The 20453-nt window shown below is 44.7% G+C and overlaps 1 protein-coding gene across 6 annotated transcripts in view; it reads left to right on the top strand.

Moving 5' to 3' along the window:
• klc1 (kinesin light chain 1) overlaps positions 1 to 20453 on the top strand; it is a 70109-nt gene that overhangs the window by 4553 nt on the left and 45103 nt on the right. For all 6 annotated transcript variants that reach the window (XM_033027063.1, XM_033027065.1, XM_033027061.1 and 3 more), the window contains exons 2-8: positions 2499 to 2760; positions 8150 to 8380; positions 12840 to 12918; positions 13821 to 14046; positions 15237 to 15324; positions 15782 to 15883; positions 17508 to 17681. In XM_033027063.1, coding sequence (XP_032882954.1) covers positions 2500 to 2760; positions 8150 to 8380; positions 12840 to 12918; positions 13821 to 14046; positions 15237 to 15324; positions 15782 to 15883; positions 17508 to 17681 — 1161 coding nt within the window. In that variant the 5' untranslated portion in view covers position 2499. The remainder of the gene's footprint in view (positions 1 to 2498; positions 2761 to 8149; positions 8381 to 12839; positions 12919 to 13820; positions 14047 to 15236; positions 15325 to 15781; positions 15884 to 17507; positions 17682 to 20453) is intronic.

The following is a 20453-nucleotide window of genomic DNA, read 5'->3' as shown; positions in this document are numbered from 1 at the left end:
TTTTTTTTAAATCCATTGACTTCAAGTTCAAGTGAGTTTATTGTCATGTGTCCCTGATAGGACAATGAAGTTCTTGCTTTGCTTCAGCACACAGAACATAGTAGGCATTTACTACAAAACAGATCAGTGTGTCCATATACCATTATATAAATATATACACACATGAATAAATAAACTGATAAAGTGCAAATAACAGATAATTGGTTATTAATGATCAGAGTTTTGTCTGAGCCAGGTTTAATAGCCTGATGGCTGTGGGGAAGTAGCTATTCCTGAACCTGGTCGTTGCAGTCTTCAAGCTCCTGTACCTTCTACCTGAAGGTAGCAGGGAGATGAGTGTGTGGCCAGGATGGTGTGGGTCTTTGATCATACTGCCAGCCTTTTTGAGGCAGCGACTGCGATAAATCCCTTCGATGGAAGGAAGGTCAGAGTCGATGATGGACTGGGCAGTGTTTACTACTTTTTGTAGTCTTTTCCTCTCCAGGGCGCTCAAGTTGCCGAACCAAGCCACGATGCAACCGGTCAGCATGCTCTCTACTGTGCACCTGTAGAAGTTAGAGAGAGTCCTCCTTGACAAACCGACTCTCCGTAATCTTCTCAGGAAGTAGAGGCGCTGATGTGCTTTCTTGATAATTGCATTAGTGTTCTCGGACCAGGAAAGATCTTCAGAGATGTGCATGCCCAGGAATTTGAAGCTCTTGACTCTTTCAACCATCATTGATATAAACAGGACTGTGGGTTCCCATCCTACTCCTTCCAAAGTCCACAATCAGTTCCTTCGTTTTGCTGGTGTTGAGGGCCAGGTTATTGTGCTGGCACCATATGGACAGTTGCTCGATCTCTCTTCTATACTCTGACTCATCCCCATCAGTGATACGTCCCACAACAGTGGTGTCGTCAGCGAACTTGATGATGGAGTTCGCACTGTGACCGGCTACGCAGTCATGAGTATAGAGTGAGTACAGCAGGGGGCTGAGCACGCAGCCTTGAGGTGCTCCCGTGCTGATTGTTATCGAGGCTGACACATTTCCACCAATCCGAACAGACTGGTCTGTGAATGAGGAAGTCGAGGATCCAATTGCAGAGGGATGCGCAGAGACCCAGTTCTGCGAGTTTGGTAACCAGCTTGGAGGGGATGATTGTGTTAAATGCCAAGCTGTAATCAATGAATAACAGCCTGACATATGAGTTTTTGTTGACCAAGTGGTTTCCACAGCCTGCATTGGAAATGAATTCCACAGATTTACCACCCTCTGACTAAATAAATTCTTCCTCATCTCCTTCCGAAAGGTACATTCTTTTATTCTGAGGCTACGGCCTCTGATCCTAGACTCTCCAACTAGTGAAAACATCCTCTCCATAACCACTATCCAGGCCTTTCACGATATTATTAATATGGTAATAACGCGATTGTTATTGCCTGTTGCTGCAGTGCAAAATCATGGTGCTTTAGTACAGTGTAATCTGAAATATACCGTTGCAAGGAATTGGGAAAATAAAATCAGTCCATCAGTGTAGCAATCGTCCATGGGGTAGTAACTACAGAATAGTTAATTTTGCTTTTTTATGTGGGAAAGGCACAAATGCTTAAAACTAGAGGTTGATTCTTAAACATTTTGTAACTAGAAGTTGTACACATATTCCTATTTGGCCCTGCTTTTGCTTTCTCAACTTAGTTTTCAAGCATCCATTGATGTTTACAAGACCTGGTGAAAACATTGAGTTGGCGAAATTAAATTATTGGTGGTTTCAGTTTTCTTATCAAGGAAAATGAAACTGAGTTGAGTAGTGGATCTGCAGTTCATTTTTATGTTGGTGTTCTTCATATTAAATAACATGATTTTGAAGTGTAAAATACTCTGAACTGTATTTATTTTAATATTTTGACCTATAAATTTTTATTAAATTAAATTGGCTATTTTGGCCAATTTTTCAAAACAACTTGGGGCACCATATGCCTCAGATCTGAATGTTCACGATGTTATAATAGGATACAGTGCTTGAAATCTATGCAACATAATTTGTTTACATTCTTACACAAAATCAATTGGAAATCTTAAATTCAATCATGATGAAACTTATAAGGCTCTATAAATGAACATGGGCAATAGTACTTTCCAAAAAGGTGAAATAAACCAACTTCTAATTTTGCTCATAAGGTTACAATTGTATTGAAGCCAAACCCTTTAACACTCTTAACATTATTGAGCCATTTATATCACATCATGTAATTTTTAAAGGACTTCATGCCTATTGTGAATGAAACAATTGTCAAGATTTACATGTGATGCTGTCTTTTGACTCAATGCATACTCTTTTCTGACACAACAAAATGATGTAACCAGCACTTACAGACCTGCAGATGGAAAATAAAATGGCAAGCTCATAACTAACACAGTGCTTACTGATTGATAATTTATGGTACCAACAAGTGAGGTCATTCTTGAAAGCTGCTGCTCAGTTTATATTTTTTACAATTTGTTAATCCTTTTTTTCAGGATGTATGACACCATGTCTACAATGGTGTATTTAAAGGAAGATAAATTTGAAAAACTCTCCCAGGAGGAGATAATTGGAAAAACAAAGCAGGTGATTCAAGGGATTGAGGCATTAAAAAATGAACACAACTCCATTTTGCATAGCCTGCTGGAAACCCTGAAGTGCCTGAAAAAAGACGATGAGATGAATTTGGTTGAAGAAAAATCCAACATGATTCGAAAGTCCCTCGAAATGTTGGAACTTGGTCTCAGTGAGGCACAGGTAAAAATTCTCTTACTTGTTCAAGATTTTTATATCTATCTATCTATCTATCTATCTATCTATCTATCTATCTATCTAACTAAAAGTCTGTTCTTGACCGGTTTTGGCGATCTGTGCTGCGATCTCCGAGAGAACGCCGCCACCTACGGCCGTCATTTTTGGCCACCTCGCTCAGAGCCCCCCTCCGCCGCATGTGTGCCGAGGATTTTTCCAGTCGATGAAAAATGACAGTGATATTAATGATTTTACAAAATTCCCCATTCTCTCTGCTGCCCCCGCTGGCGGCAGGGGGGATGGACTATAAAACCAGGAAGTGGTGTGCCTCAATTAGTCTGCAAACTGGAGGAAGGCAGAGGGTCACGTTTCTCTGAGCTGTGAATAACACTGAACACATGTCCACACAACTGAGTAAGTACCCTTCATGTGGTTTGAAAATGAAAATATGGTTAAAGTAAAAAAGCACTGCCTGTAAATGGTTGTTTGGGGGTTTGGGTTGAAATAAAAAGGCACTCTCTCTCCTCCCCCCCCTCCCTCTCCTCCCCCCCCTCCCCCCCCCCCTCCGCTTCCCCCCCCCCCCCTCCTCTCCCCCCCCTCTCCTCTCCCCTCCCCTCCCCCCTCTCCCCTCTCCCCTCTCCCCACCTCTCCTCTCCCCCCCTCCTCCTCTCACCCCTCCTCCTCTCCCCCCATATCCTCTCCCCCCCTCTCCTCTCACCCCCTCTCCTCTCCCCCCTCCTCCTCCTCCCCCCCTCCTCCTCTCCCCCACCTCCTCTCCCCCCCCACCTCCTCTCCTCCCCCCCTCTCCACTCACCCCCCCTCTCCTCTCTCCCCCCTCTCCTCTCTCCCCCCCCTCTCCTCTCCCCCCTCTCCTCTCCCCCCCCTCTCCTCTCCCCCCCCTCTCCTCTCTCCCCCCTCTCCTCTCTCCCCCCCTCCACTCTCCTCTCTCCCCCCCTCTCCTCTCTCCCCCCTCTCCTCTCTCCCCCCTCTCCTCTCCCCCCTCTCCTCTCCCCCTCCCCTTCTCCCCCCCCCCCCCCTCCCCCCTCCCCCCCCCCCCCCCCCCTCCCCCCCCCCCCTCCCCCTCTCCCCCCCCCTCCTCTCTCCCCCCTCTCCTCTCCCCCCCTCTCCTCTCTCCCCCCCTCTCCTCTACCTCCTCTCCCCCTCCCTCTCCTCTCCCCCCCTCTCCTCTCCTCCCCCCTCCTCCTCTCTCCCCCCTCTCTCTCTTCCCCCCCTCTCCTCTTCTCCCCCCTCTTGTCTCCTCTCCTCCCCCCTCTCCTCTCTCTCTCCCCCCTCCTCCTCTCCCCCCCCTCGTCCTCTCCCCCCCTCTCCTCTCTCCCACCCTCTCCTCTCGTCCCCCCTCCAACTCTCCCTCTCTCCCCCCCTCTCCTCTCTCCTCCCCCTCTCCTCTCCCCCCCCTCTCTCTCTCCCCCCCCTCTTCCCTCCCCCCCCCCCCCCCCCCCCCTCTCCCCCCCCCCCCCCCCCCTCCCTCCCCCCCTCCCCTCCCCCCCCCCTCCTCCCCCCCCCCCCCTCCCCCCCCTCTCCTCCTCCCCCCCCCCTCTCCTCTCCCCCCTCTTCTCCCTCTCCCCCCTCCCCCTCCCTCCCTCTCCTCTTCTCCCCCCCTCCCCTCTCCCCTCCTCCTCCCCTCCCCTCCCCACCCTCCTCCCCCCCCCCCCTCCCCCCCCCCCCGCCCCCTCTCCCCCGCTCCCCTCTCCCCCCTCTCCTCTCCCCCCCTCCTCCTCTCCTCCCCCCTCTCCTCTCCCCTCCCTCTCCTCCCCTCCCCCCCTCTCCTCCTCTCCTCTCCCTCCTCCTCCCCTCCCCCTCTCCTCTCCCCTCTCCTCTCCCCCCCCTCCCTCCTCTCCCCCCTCCTCTCCCCCCCTCCTCCTCTCCCCCTCCTCCTCCCCCCCCCCTCCCCTCCCCCCCCCTCTCCCCTCCCCCCCCCCCTCCCCCCTCCCCCCCCCCTCCTCTCCCCCCCTCCTCCTCTCCCCCCCTCCTCTCTCCCCCCTCCTCTCCCCCCCCCCCTCCTCTCTCCCCCCCCTCTCCTCTCCCCCCCCCTCCTCTCCCCTCCCTCCCCCTCCCCCCCCGTCCCTCCCCTAAACCCCCCTCCCCTCCACACACCCCTACCCTCCACCCTCCCTGCTCCCACCTCTCCCCCTCCCCTCCCCTCTCCCCTCTCCCCCCTCCCCTCCCCTCTCCCCCTCCACCTCTCCCCCCTCCCCTCACCTCTCTCCCCCCCTCTCTCCCCCCCTCTCTCCCCCTCACTCTCACCCTCCTCTCTCCTCCCCTCCACCCCCACCTTTCCCCTCTCACCCACCCTCCCTCTTCTCCTCCTCGCCACCCCCTCTCCCTCTTCCCCTCTCACTGTGTCTCTGCCCCTTCTCTCTCTGCCCTCACTCTCTACCCCCCCCCCCCCCCCCCCCCCTCTTTAGATGTGACTGCAAGTTGGGGGCTATGCGTCAGTAGCTGGGTGGTTATGGGGTAAAAGGAGCAAATTAATAATATTAATATAGTATCAAGGGGGGTAATTAGCGTGAGTGCGGGGGGGGGGGGGGATAGTTAGTGTGTGTGACGCTGCATGCCGCCTCCCCCACCCACTCTTCCCCCCCCCCCCCTCTCCTCTCGCCGCTTTTTTCAGTGACCAAAGCACCTTATTAAGACTGTGAAAGCTGCTGCTCTCAGCTTATTGGACAAATGCAATGATGATCATTGTTCTGATTGATGCAGATCACAAATGACTGGTTGCAAAATTAGATTATCTCTTCGTGATCCAGGGAACTTGTCAGTCGTGTCATACAAGAGAAGAAATTGAGAAATATTATTAATGGAAAAATAGTATTTTTGCAGGTACCATAGCATTTAAGACATTTGGCAGGTAAATTGGGTGTTTAGAACAGGGGTTCCCAACCTTTTTCGTCCTGTTTACCCCTGGCAACTTTAATAGCATTTAACAATGTTATTTCACTTATTTATGAATAACTATTGAACACAGTCAGTCAATGAAAAACAATATGTACAAATCCAGAATCAACAAATTTACCCCCGGGTAGGTGAAATTTACCCCCTGGGTATAAATTTACCCTGGGTTGGGAACCCTTGGTTTAGAGGGAGATGGGCCAAATGCCGGCAGGTGGAATTTAGTGTAGATTGTCATGGACAAGTTGGACCAATGGGCCTGTTTCCATGTTGTATGAACTCTATGACTATCTATGACCTTCCAGATAGTTTATCAGCAGGTTGATGTTGTAAGTGAAATGGTGGATATGGATTTTGTTTCTCTTCCTCTCTCATTCAGTGTGGTAACCTACTTATTTTGAAATAGACATACTAATTGGCTTTGTGTTGCATGCAATGTATTATGATATAGCACAAAATAGAACCTGCAAAAATGAGTAAATCAATGTCATGAAATTTTATACAAAACAAGTGGGACACGTTGGGCCCCGTTCCCCCACCGCAATATTCCACCACTCACCCATAGCCCTCAACTGCGCAGGCGCGGCTGACATTTTTAAAGTTTATAAAAATGGCAATAACTTGTAAAACATAAGATCAATGTGAATGCATCTAACTCTCCCTCTTCAGTCCCCTATTCCCCTCTTCCATTATCCTCCCTCTCCCCACCCTCCACCAACCCTCGTCTGCTTCCTCCCCTCCCTCCCCTCCTCTCTCTTCCCCTCCCCTCCTTCATCCCTCTCCCTACACCTATCCTCCGTTCCCCCTCATCGCCAGCACTCCCTCCCCCCCTCTTCACCCTCCCTCTTCTTTTCTCTCTCCTCCTCCCCTCCCCCACTCCCTCCCTCCCTCCCTCTCCTTTCCCCTACCCTCAGTCACTCCATCCCTCCCTCACCCCCCACTCTTCACCTCACCCCTATCCCAGCCCCCCCCGCCCACATTCCCTCTACACCTCCCCCACTGCCCTTCTCTCCCTCTATCCCCCACGCCCTACCTTCCCCACTCTCCACCCCCCCCCTCCTCTCCTCAACCCCCCCCCTCCTCCCCCACTCTCTTCACCTGTCCCACTTCCATCCTCACCTCCCCGGGATCTCGATGTAAACCATCGCCGGCCCCGTTTTCTCCACCACGTCGGTAATGAAGTTGTACTTGAGTTGGGGGGTGGTGGGGGAATGGGCCGACCGGCCTGGGGAGGGAGGGGGAGCGAGAGGCCGAGGCTGCGGCCTAGTCCTTGCCCCGGGTCCCCTTCCTCTCCCTCCCTATGGGCCTGGAGCAGCAGCGCCGCCAGCCCCAGCGCCCAGGCCAGGTCCCGCTCCTCTCCCTCCCTGCGGGCCCGGAGCAGCAGCGCCGCCGGCCCCAGCCCCAGCACCCAGACCCCAGGTCGGAGGCGTGGCTTCTCCCGGACACACCGCAGCGTGGATAATGGGCCCACTGCGCACACGCGGTGCTGACGTGCCGCCCCCAACTGCGCAGACGCTGCCGGCAAGTGGGGGCGCTGCTTCAAGTTAATTTAAGTTTTAAATGTCAATAACTTGAAAAATATAACATCAATCGGAATAAAACGTTTCATTTACATCACAGGACAATGGTGAGTAAGGTAGGTCAAAAATTGTAGCGCTATCGTGCACCGTTTTTGCTCAAATATAGGTACAATTTACAAAGGTGCCTGTACAAACAAACAGATAGATAGATAGATAGATAGATAGATAGATAGACAGACAGACAGACAGACAGACAGACAGACAGACAGATAGATAGATAGATCTGTTTGTTTGTACAGGCACCTTTGTAAATTGTACCTATATTTGAGCAAAAACGGTGCACGATAGCGCTACAATTTTTGACCTACCTTACTCACCATTGTCCTGTGATGTAAATGAAACGTTTTATTCCGATTGATGTTATATATTTCTATCGATCGATAGATAGATAGATAGATAGATAGATAGATAGATAGATAGATAGATAGATAGATAATCTGAGTCTAATAGCACATTAGTGGTGGGTCATTGCTGCATTTTGGAGCCTGCTTAAGGCATGGTAATAGCAGTATAATTGATTTAATCGTCATTCTTTTTATGCATTTAATTCTTCACATTTATGCTATTTAAAAAGAAAATTGTAGTGCATATTTAGTCAAAGCTGGAGAAAATTGTAAAGTACCTGTGTTTTTGTAAAAAAACATTTTATTGGTTCCTATTATAAAATCACTGAAACTTGAAAGACGCACTTAAAATGAATTTTTTTTTTAACAAAATTGGTGTGTGAAACTGAATTGCAATGTTATTGTTTTTGCCTGCCTGACAAAAATATTATTTAATTCTGACGGGCTTTGTTTTAAAATTGAATTAAATTATGTAATATGTAAAACCTATATTTTGCAGGATTTTTATCATTTTATGGTACTTAAGATTTGATTTTGACGGTAATTTTGATTTGTATTAAGGTTATGATGGCATTATCTAATCACTTAAGTGCAGTGGAATCGGAAAAACAGAAACTGCGGGCTCAGGTGCGTCGGTTATGCCAGGAGAACCAGTGGCTACGAGATGAGCTGGCAAACACACAACAGAAATTGCAGAAAAGTGAACAGAGTGTAGCTCAACTGGAAGAGGAAAAGAAACATTTAGAATTTATGAATCAACTAAAAAAATTTGATGAAGATCTTTCACCACTGGTGAGTCAGTAACAGATGTTGTATACATAAGATAATTGCACACATCTCCATAATTGACTCATTTAAATGCCTTTTCAGAAATGAATGCTGTAAAATTATAATGCAACTATGCAGATGTAACACAGAGTAGTATTTTTTTTGTTCTAAATATATTGGATCTCACTACATACAGGCCGAGATTGTAGTTGGTGTGGATATGGCTGAAGGGCCTATGATTGTACTGTACGACTCTTGCAACTTGAACTGAACTGAACTTTATTTATAGAGCACTTTAAAAACAACCACTGTTGCAACAAAGTGTTGTACATGACTAATCATAAACATAAAACAAAACAATAAAAACATTAAAAGACAGTAAAAACAATAAAAAACAATAATAGAAACACTAAAACAAGAGCAAAGTCTCATGCAGGGGCAAAAGCCAAGGAATAGAAAAGGGTTTTAAGACTAGTTTTGAAAATGGACAGGGAGGGGGCCTGTCTAATGTGCAAAGGTAGAGTGTTCCATAATGTCGGAGCAGCAACAGAGAAGGCTCTATCCCCTCTGAGCTTCCGCTTAGACCTCGGTACCTCCAGGAGCAGCTGATCAGCTGACCTGAGGCAACGAGCAGGAGCGTAGGGATGAAGCAGCTCAGAGAGGTAAGGTGGGGCGAGACCATTTAAAGATTTAAAAACAAATAAAATAATCTTAAAATGAACTCTAAAGTACACAGGCAGCCAGTGGAGGGAGGCCAGAATAGGCGTTATGTGTTCCCTTTTACGTGTTCCAGTTAAAAGGCGAGCAGCAGCATTCTGAACCAACTGGAGACGTGCAAGGGAAGATTGGCTAACTCCAAAATAAAGTGCGTTACAGTAATCCAGCCGAGACGTGATGAAGGCATGGATTACTGTTTCAAAATGCTGTCGTTCAAGAATGGGCTTCACCTTTGCCAGCTGCCTTAAATGAAAGAAGCTGGACTTAACTACCGCGCCTATTTGACGATCTAATTTAAAATCACTGTCCATCTTAAAACCCAAGTTTAAAACTATTGGCTTCACATACAGTGCCAAGGGACCCAAGTCAACAGGGGGAGGTTCACGGGAGCCATTGGGGCCAAACACTATCACTTCTGTTTGAAGGTGCAATGTACTCCCTTGTGAGAACCCAGTGTGTGTGTGTGTTACCATTAATACATTATCTCGACTGAGGGAACATGTGTCTGGCATTGCTGAAACAGAATAATCTTGGAGAATCGCCATCCTACCAATTCATGGAAAACATATTGATCTAAGGTTATTTCTAATTTATAACATAAAATTGAAATGGCAAGGTGACACAATAAAGAACTTGAGTTTCCAGTATCCATCCAAGGAAGGCTGTGTTATAGTTGTATCAAATGAAGTCTTTATGCCCTGATTTCTAAAGTTGAACTTTGTCATCCCTTGGATAAGGAAGAACTATTTTTAAATTAGGACAGGCATTAGATTTGATTTTTACTAATAATGGGTTTTTGACTCCATTATTTTTACTGCCATTTTATTAAATTGGGCCCAGTTGTGAACTTTGGACTGGATGTGCTGATGTGTTGCTTGCCACTTGTTTTCTTTCCAGAAATAATTACAGTTCATGCCATTTGATGAACTCTTGCTGACCTGGCCAAACAATTGAAGGAGTTTCGCGGATATTCTTGGTGCCGAATGCTGTACAATGCTGATGTTATTTACATGGGGGGGGGAGGCACAATGACCTGTCCACAGACATTCCAGTGATGATGTTCATAAAGATGGAGGAACGCTGGTCGGCACAGACCTAGTGGTCCGAAGGGCCTGTTTCGGCGCTGTATCTCTAAACTCTCTCTTCTTTCCTCCACCTCGGCTCCAATCCCTAAATTCCCACTCGCAGTTTAACTCGCTTTCTGTTGCCACAGTCTAACTTCCAGCTTGGTTCTGTTGATGGTGAATTTTATAAATAGTTCAGGTTGGAACCACAATTCAACACATGCACTATCAATTATATTTGTTAACCAGCTTTTTCCAGTAATGCATTTGCTGTCTCTAAAATATCGATAGAGGGAATGCAGCAAAGATTGACCAGGTTGAGTCCTGAAATGATGACTTTGAAGAAAGATAAAGTCAAAAGGGACTCTTAAGGCTGGAAAGAAAAATGAGAAGCGATATCATTGAAATTTACAGAATTCCTACAAGACATGACGGAGGATGTAGGATTGATGTTTCTTTTGTCTGGAATGCCCTGGAATGCCCTGAGCTACAGTCTCAGGATAAGGAGTCTGGATATGAGAAGAAACATTTTCACACAGAGTGGAATTCATTGCTCAAGAGGTTGTGGTGGCTCAGGCACTGGAGTATACTCAAAACAGTTTGATTTTAGAGGTTAAGAAAATCAAGGAGTTAGTGCAAATTAGTGACTGATGAAGATAATCAACTGTGATCTTAATAAATGGCAGAGCAGGCATGAGGGCCTGACTGGCTTACTCCTGGTCTTGTTTCTTATATTTATCATTGAGATTCTGAAGAGATAAAGCACTGCTATATTGTCGTCAATACTATGATGCATTGGCTTACCAATCATTTCAGATCATAAAGGGCACTTTCTGAGAAAACGATTTTTAACAATATATATAAATGACTTTTGAATCATATTTGAAGTGAGGAGTAATATGTAATGAGTATATTCTTATACATACTCCAAAGCACTTAAAGATAGTAATTAATAAGCGAGTTCGGTATTCCCAAAAACGCACGGAATCATGGGATTTGTCAAAGGTCACTCGCGATAAACATTCTCGGCAACCATGCCACCGCATGCATACAGACCTGCGCCTCATCCGCAGCCAGGATCGAACCTGGGTCTCCGGCGCCGCAAGCACTGCCGAACCACCACAGGACCGTCCCCTCCCGAGTGTCCCACCCCTGTCCGGGGGCGGCCGGATACGTCCAGGACGATCCCAGACCGACGGGAGCGGCGGCCCAGGCCCACCGCCAGCGCGGAGAAGAAGCGCCAACCCCAGCTCAACTCTGCCTATCCCGTTGGGTTAACCTACAGCCCTGGACTGACGGGAGTCAGATGGGAGTAGCGACCCAGGCTTACAGCCAGCGCGGAGAAGAAGCGTTAACTCCACTGCTCCGGGCTGGTGTCCCGTCAGTCCAGGGCTGTTGGTTTAACCCGGCGGGACAGGCAGAGTTTGGAGTTAGCGCTTCTTCTCCGTGTTGGCTGTAAGCTTGGGCCGCCACTCCTGTCTGACTCCCGTCAGTCCAGGGCTGTAGGATAACCCGGCGGGACATGCAGAGTTGAGCTGGAGTTAGCCCTTCTTCTCCGCGCTGGCTATAAAGCCTGGGCCGCCACTCCCGTCAGTCTAGGGCTGTCGGTTAACCCGGTGGGATAGGCAGAGTTCAGCCGGGGTTGGCGCTTCTCCGCGCTGGCTGTGGGTCTGGGCCGCTGCTCCTGTCGGTGCGGGGTCGCCCCGGAAGTCTCCGGCTGCCCCCGGATGTGGGTGGGGCACTCGGGAAGGGTTGTGGATGGTCCAGTGGCGGTTCGGCAGCTCTTGCGGCGCCGGAGACCCGGGTTCGATCCTGGCTGCGGATGAGGTGCAGGCCTGTGTGCACGCGGCGGCATGGTTGCCGAGAGTGTTTATCGCGAGTGACCTGGGCATGCGCAGTCGGAATACCAAACTCGCTTACTGCTTTGACCTAATTGGGGACAAATGGTTTCTGTTACGGCAGTTGGAGGCAGTCACCACACTAATTCCGAGCAAGAAAAGTTGAACAGTTTGGGTTTGTATTTTTTTGAAGTTTGGAAGAATTAAAAAATGATTGTATTGAAGTGTGTAAGATCCTGGGGGGCATGCCAGGGTAGACGTGGAGATATTTCCAGTGGTGCAAGGTTCTGAGAAGAGTGAAAGTATGTTTCTTCATTGCGCAGATCCAGTGTGGACTCGAGAAAGGGTTTGCCATTTAAAAATTAGATGAAGAAATATGTTGGTATTAAGTTGGTATTGCTCTCAGGTAGTGTCCACATTGTATTTTATATATTTTCTGTCTGCGTTCGTTTTGAATGTGTGGGATTGTTGGTTGGGGGCTTCTGGACATCTGAATTTCCCTGATGGGATCAATAAAGTATTTATTATTATTATTATTAAAAAATTATTATTATAAGTGTTCTATAACTTTTCTGTACCCAGCGAACTGTAGATGCACAGTATTTTGGGGAGTACATTCCAGTCTATGATTGATGGATTTCTGGAGGAAATCTGGTGGACCCGTGCTTTGGGATTAGGCTCCAATTTACTGATGCAGAGCGGGGTCGAAGAGGCTCAAGACCTGCTGATATTATGTTTTTAATCAGTACTTGGGCTCAATCGAATATTTGCAGAATTGCCAAATACAACTAAATACTTGCATGCTATTGCGAATACTTACAGAAGACATTCGTAATCTGTAGCTAATATGTATTTATTGTGCAGGAGGACAAGGACACAGATTCATCCAAAGAACCCCTTGATGATCTTTTCCCAAATGAAGATGATGAACCTGGGCAGGGAAGTAAGTGTTCAGAATGATCTAGCATTTTATTAATAATGAATATGAATATTTTTGCCATGATATTGGATGTTTTTTTATTAAGTTGCAGATTTAACTCCTTGCAGTTACATTATAGTAATTGAATAATGCTACATCCATTTTGTTAGAATAGGTATATTTTATTTGTAGCGGGCAAAAAAATTAACAGAAATAATTTTTCAATAATTTTCTGTTTTTTGTCTATAAATGTTTGGGAATATACTCTGTTGGAGGGGAAGCTTCCATGGTGGATGTATTAGGAAAATTATAGATTATTTTGAATTATTCCAATGTTATCTGTGGAACATATCGCAGTCATAAAGCCCGTATTGGAATTAGCTTGACAATATTGGATTTTTTTTTTCCAATATCTTGAAACCTATATTGACTTGCATTATTGTTTTGTTGGTTGAATATACAATATGCATGATTAGCCATAAGAGTCCAAGTGTTGAATAATAGGCAACAAAACAGAATGCTGGAAGAATTTGGTTAGTCAAGCAGCATCTGTGGAGATTCGAGGTGTATTATAGCTTCAGGTTGAGACCTTGCATCATGTTTTCTGCAGAGTCTTCTCCTAAAATGTTAACATACACTTTTTGCTGCTTGATCTACTGAGTTAAATTGAATTGAAAGATACAGCTGAAGTACTTGATTAGTTAAATGCATTCTGGTCATAATAGGGGAGAGGGTGCGGCGGGGGATGATAGCTAGTCTCTTTGGTTTATGCTAGTTAGAGGGATAAAGATGATAATTAAATATTAAAAATTAAACAGGTTTCAGGGGGAAAAAAATGTCTTATGCAATTTCTAGGGTATGATTAATATTTCTAGGATTGTTGTATGCATATTGTTATATGCTGATAATGTTCTATTAATTTACAGTTCAACAACAACATAGCAGTGCAGCTGCTGCAGCACAGCAAGGTGGTTATGAAATTCCAGCCAGACTAAGGACTCTACATAACTTAGTCATACAGTATGCTTCACAAGGCAGGTATGAAGTCGCTGTACCTCTTTGTAAACAGGCCCTTGAAGATTTGGAGAAAACATCGGGGCACGACCATCCTGATGTTGCTACGATGCTAAATATTCTTGCTTTGGTGTACAGGTTAGTGTGGTTTAAAAAATATATAAATTTGTAGAAAAGTAGAAATATTTTAAAATGGCTTTGTACCTAGACATTGATATTTAAGTTTTTTTGATTATGCTAACAGAGAATAAATTCATAAGCAGATAGATGTGGCAAAAGTAGACATATTTAATTTGTGACACCGAGGGAACAAGAATTAAGTATGTCTCAGATGGAAAATCTCTCACTGCAGTTTAGAAATCCTTATGTAATGAATTTGTTCTTTAAAAACCTCTTTTGAAGAGATTACAAAATGATTATTGGGAGAATCAGGCATATGGCGGGTATGGAGGTCACTCGAGACAATAAAATAAAGTTTGCAAATGGAAATTATCCGATTTAGGATGTAGGGAAATGCAAAACAGACTATGGAATTTGGAATGCTTGTGCATAAGAGTCGTCAAGAGTGTTTTATTGTCATATGTCCCGAAACGGAACAATGACATTTTTACTTGCAGCAGCACAACAGATATGTAAACATAGCAGGGAGAATGTACAGACTCCCACACAGACAGCACCTGTAGTTTGAATCGAACCCGGGTCTCTGGCACTGTGATGCAGCAGCTCTACCTGTGCTGCCAATTGTAAATTATTTTTGATAACTACAATTGTAACCCATTTTATTATGAAAGCCACTATGTTTGGGTATCTGAACACATCATTATAGGGTCTGGTATTTAATGTTGGTACAGCAAATGACTTAGTGGCACATATTTAGGATGTCTAAGAGCAAACAATCTATAAGGAGGATGTAATTGCACTGGGGAAAGAAGCAGAAGGGATTTACCAGGATGTTGCCAAGAAACATTTCCCCAAAGGTGTCTGAGATGGGAGGGCATAGGTTTATGGATTAAGATGTTTAGTAGGGATCTGGAACAAAATTGTTCACTTTGGGGTGGTTGAAATCTGGAACATGCTGCCCGAGAACATTATGGACATAAGTCATAATACATTTAAGAAACATTTTGGCAAGCTCTTGAATTGTCGTCAGGTATTGCTTCATATGATCAGTATAGACGAGCACTTGAAGGTGGGCATGGGTATGGTGGACCAAAGGGCCTCTTTCTGTGCTGTATGTCTATAAATCTGCAACTGAAAGCCTTTGCATTCTTGAGCTCAGTAAAATGTTGTAGTGTACCATTGATTTTTGTTTTTTAACTCTTGCTTAGGGACCAGAATAAATACAAAGAGGCTGCAAACCTGTTGCATGATGCTTTGGCTATTCGGGAGAAGACTTTGGGTAAAGACCATCCAGCGGTTCGTATTATTATTTCAGATTAACTTTGTGGTTATGTATGTTATTTGCATGGAAACGAGAATAATGTTTAAATATTTCTTGATGTTAAACCAACAGGGTGAGATTAACATCTACCATTCCTTAATGATGACCAGGTAGGGAGGTTAAATTGTGAATGCCTCTCATGGATCAGTTATAAAAAATCATTATGTGCACACCCTTGATCCCCTGATTAAACTAAAAACCATATTTGCCTACAAATAGAATTATCCAAAGACCTTACATGATTTTATTTTTTCTACGGCAATATGTCTGACAAATAATGAAGCTGCTTTACAAAATACAGATATGATATACACTTTTAAAAATCTTGTTTGATATTTCTAACATTGATTTTTTGATTGCATTGTACATTTCAAATATGGCTGCCTCAATGTAAGAATTATCCTTGTAATATTCTAATCGGACTCTTTGCAGGTTGCAGCCACATTAAACAATCTTGCAGTACTTCATGGAAAAAGAGGAAAATACAGAGAGGCTGAGCCCATGTGTAAAAGGGCATTGGAGATCCGTGAGAAGGTTAGTAAGTAAAGTGATGCTGCTTTAGATTCAGCCTATCAACTTTTTGTAGGAAATATCTTAAGTTATGGTGGAGGTGATGATCCTTTTAGTAATATATCAGTTGAAATTATCAACGTGGGATTTTTTTGTTTTGATGCTCCGAGCTATCTTTTTTTTACCATGGATATCCAATCCCTCTATACCTTCATCCACACCAGGACAATTTGTGGACTCTTTTCTCCTTCCTTTGCTCCAGAGAATCTATATGGCTCTCAGCTATGTCCATCTCTTTGGATATGTGAAATATTCTAATAATCGTATTTCCCAGCGATGAAGACACTATTTTTAACTCAGAAATAAGGCAGTAACGATGTTGCTGTACTGAGGGATAGCCAAATCTATCCCTCATTGCTGGCAGCTGATGGGAAGCGGCTGTAAAAGGACAGCACTGCTGGGGGTGGAGAGTTCCTTTCACAGCGTGTGGGGAATCTGGCCCGGATCAGCACGGGCCAGCACGGGCAGGAGCGTTGAGAAGGGAGGGGGGGGGGGGTCGGGGATCATGCCAGCAACTCGCTCACCGCTGCCATGACACTCCTGGCGCGGACCCACTGCATTGTGGCCGGGTGAGGGAAGTAGCTCGGGTGGCTGCGAGCGGCCACCGATACTGGACAGCGGAACCCGCCGCCACCTCAGCGCCTTCTGCCAGCCCGCTCACCTCTGGCAGTGCTCTCCGTCTGAACACCTCTCTCCTGCCGCTCTCCAGCCTCGCTCATGTCAGCCGCTTCCCGCAAATCCTTAATTCCGACTGTCGCCGGGAGCAAGACATGGCCTTATTTGCTGCGCTGAGTGACATTGCATGTCCTGTTCTTTCAAGAGCAAAGATCATAGAGCGGAGCGGGTCAGTGGGCGATGGATAACAGGACAGCGGGCGGTGGAGCTTACTACTGTGTCAGCGCGAGTAACCGCAATTGGTCCCTTGATTGCGCTGACACAGGAATAAGCTCCACCGCCCGCTGTCCTGTTATCCATCGCCCGCTGACCAGCTCCGCTCTGACCTTTGCTCTTGAAAGACACAGATCGGGCAGTGAATGCCATGCAATGTCACCCGGCGCAGCAAGTGAGGCCATGTCCTGCTCCCGGCGGCAGTCGGAATTTTCCCACCATCTCTCCGCCTGCCGTCCCCCTCCACCCCCCATCCATTCAGTCATTCAGAATGGAGGAGATCTGGAAGCCTTGGGCAAATTGAACTGTCACTATCTTCTTATTTATTTATTTATTTATTTGAACGCGAGACATTCTATGTCCCGCCAGCCTTCAAAATTTTGCGACTCAAAATGGGGGTGCGTCTTCATTGCCGGGAAATACGGTAAGTCCTCCTCAGGTTCCCTCCCTCCTTTAATTGACATTGATGGTTGCTCAATTTGAATGTGGGTATTCAGCTCCTATGGAATTTAAATCTGTCTGGTTGTTCACGTTTATTATTACATTTTTTAGTTTTGTACTTTCATGGAGTATTTGCTAACCTGTGAATGTAATTGTGGTTACCTGAGCATCTGCTGAGTAACCCTTTTCATTGGGAAATAATATTGGTGAATGTTACAGAAATGGTGTAGGTTTATCAATGCCATTTCTGTTTCTTCAGGTGCTGGGCAGAGATCATCCTGATGTGGCCAAACAACTAAATAATTTAGCACTATTGTGCCAGAACCAAGGGAAGTATGAAGAAGTAGAGTATTACTATGAGCGAGCATTGGAGATTTACCAATCCAAACTTGGGCCTGACGATCCCAATGTGGCAAAGACAAAAAATAATTTGGTAAGACTGAAAGTGGAGATGAGTTGTAATGACAACATGTCACCATGTTTTTATGTGATTGTTGATCAACTGAACTGACATAATTTCTGGGACATTGGTCAACAATCTTTTCAACTCCTGTTTTTGTAACATCCCATCTCAGCTGCTTGTTATTGTTCTTGTTTCTGTCTTCCTCTTGAGCTCCATACACAAACAAACCCAATTCTCCCCCACTACATCTCTCAACCTCTCAACAGCTAGCATTTAAATGATGATTTTCACAATCTTATGTTTCAGAAATTAACGGTTGTGGTCCTGACATAGATACTGTAATATACAGAATCTACCAAGTATACTACGATAAATAGTCAAATAAACTGTTGTCATAATGTGAGCTGAAGGGCAAGTGGTTAGCCAGAATGGCTGAAAAGGTTTTTCCATGAGACTTTTCCTGTGGCTCTGGTACACAGATGGTTTTCACATCTCATCTGAAAAATGCCATCTTCAACAATGCAGCATTTTCAGTACTACACTGAGGTTGTGCTTCAGGCTCTATTGCTTTGTATTTGAATATGTGACCATCGGACTGACTTATTTGTGAACAAAAAAAATGGCACCAAGGTCGACAACTGGGAGGTTAGAGAGAGGATGCTATTAACAGCAGTAATCACGAGTCTTGAGAGGAGAAACTGAACTAACTAGAGCAAAGAATGTGGGGAAATCTTAACAAAAACATTCATTGCAATGAAGAATCTTTTGAGATAAACTGATGAAAAACACTTTCATCATTTGCTGAATTTGACCATAAGATATTGGAGCAGAATTAGTTTGCTCCGCCATTCGATCATGGTTTATCTATTTCCCTCTCAACCTCATTATGCTGCCTTTTCCCCATAACCTTTGATGCCCTTACTAATCAAGAGCCTAACAATCTCTCTACAGTGCTCTGTGACAATTAATTCCACAGATTCGCCTCCCTCTGGTTAAAGAAATTCATCCTCAATTGATAATTATTAATTATATGATAATTGATAATTATGATAATTAATTCCTCCTGAATTGATAATTCTTATTATCATCAATGATAAAATGGAGAAGGTAGAATAATTTTTAATATAGACATTGAAAGACTCTGGTTTGACCCACCTGAACAAAATTGGTCGAAGCTAAGTTCACATCTTTTGAAAGGGTAGTATGTGTATATCTGCATGGGTTGTGGTGAATTGCTATTTGTTAAGATTGGGCACATGTATAAACTAAATAGTTATATTGTCAGTATAGTCATTTTTTTATTTTTAAAGTTTGTGAATGTCTGGTTATTTTTAAAAAGGATTTCAATACTCAAAAATACTATTTTAATTAAATTATTACAAAATGTAGATGAATAAAATTATTTGATCTAAAATCACACCTAAAAAGATGAAGACATTTGAGCAAACACGAATAATTAAACAAAGATTGCTTATTCTTGCCATCTGCGTAGGCATGTAATCTTAATTCAAATGAGGATCTCTTAACAGACTACCCAAGGTAAATGCTGGGGATTTTCAGAAAGTTTGTGCTCCACTAGAATGCCATTTGGAACATAGTGACTTATTCCCCACTGTGAATCGTCAGCAAGTATGGGGAATTTAAATATTTGCACTGTCTGCAAGTTGCATGCTAATTTTACTTTCCCATCCAAAAAGGGAGATGGAAGCAGATTTTATAACTATGGAAAAGTTAATTTGATGACTGTGATAGGACAGGGATCTTTAGTCAAAATCTTTAGATTATGTTGGCTGCTTTCCAAGGGAGCATGAAGCTGTAGTGGAAACATCTAAAAGGCAAACGTATACTGAAAATAATCAAACTGCATTACAAACAGAAGGGTATGCTTATCCAGCCATAATTGAATTATTTAATGGGGGAAGAAATGGACAAACAAAATGCAATGGATTCAATACATTATAGGCTTCCAAAACTCCTTCAATAGGTTCCCACGTGGTGAGCACAAGTGTTAATTTTCTCATTATTCCCGATCACTTCCTCTTGGTTTTTCTGTTATCCAATTGCATCGGGACTAATTTAACATGCTGACCAGCCCGTTTGTGATGTGGAAAGAAAGTGGAGCTCCCATAGGAACCTCACACAATCATAAGAAGAAAATGCAGCCGAGTGAAAATGTTATAAACTAGCAGTTTGACCTGTTGACTTTTAATCTTGGTGACCTGACCAATGAAGATGAGCGTACCATACTCCTTCTTTACTGTTCTATTTACTTGTGTTGCTGTTTTCAGTAAGCTACGGACGTGAATCCCAAGATCTATTGGTACATTGCCACTGTTAAGGGTCCTGCCGTTAACTGCATACTTTCCCCATGCATTTGATCTCCCAAAATACAACACCTCACTTTTGCTCGGATTAAACTCCATCTGCCATTTCCTCATCCATATCAGTACCTGACCTATATCCTGCTGTGTCCTTTGACAAACTTCCTCACTGTTTGCAATTCCACCAATTTTATTGTCATCTGCAAATTTACTGGCAAATCCATCAACATTTTTATCCACATCATACATATTACAAATAATAGGTCTCAGCACTGATGCCTGCGGGCCATCACTGATCATACACCTCCAGCCAAAATGATGCTCCTCCATCACTACTCTTTGTTTTCTTTGCTGTGATCTAACCTTTCAAACTAGCCTACCATGCTGGACATCATCCACATGCTAAAGCCCACATAGGCCATGTTACCACTGTGCCCATTAATTCTCTTGGTCACCCCTTCAAAAAACATAATCAAATCTG

This window comes from Amblyraja radiata, chromosome 9, assembly GCF_010909765.2.
Source record: "Amblyraja radiata isolate CabotCenter1 chromosome 9, sAmbRad1.1.pri, whole genome shotgun sequence".
Lineage (NCBI taxonomy): Eukaryota > Metazoa > Chordata > Chondrichthyes > Rajiformes > Rajidae > Amblyraja > Amblyraja radiata.
This window is presented reverse-complemented; position numbering and strand designations above follow the sequence as displayed.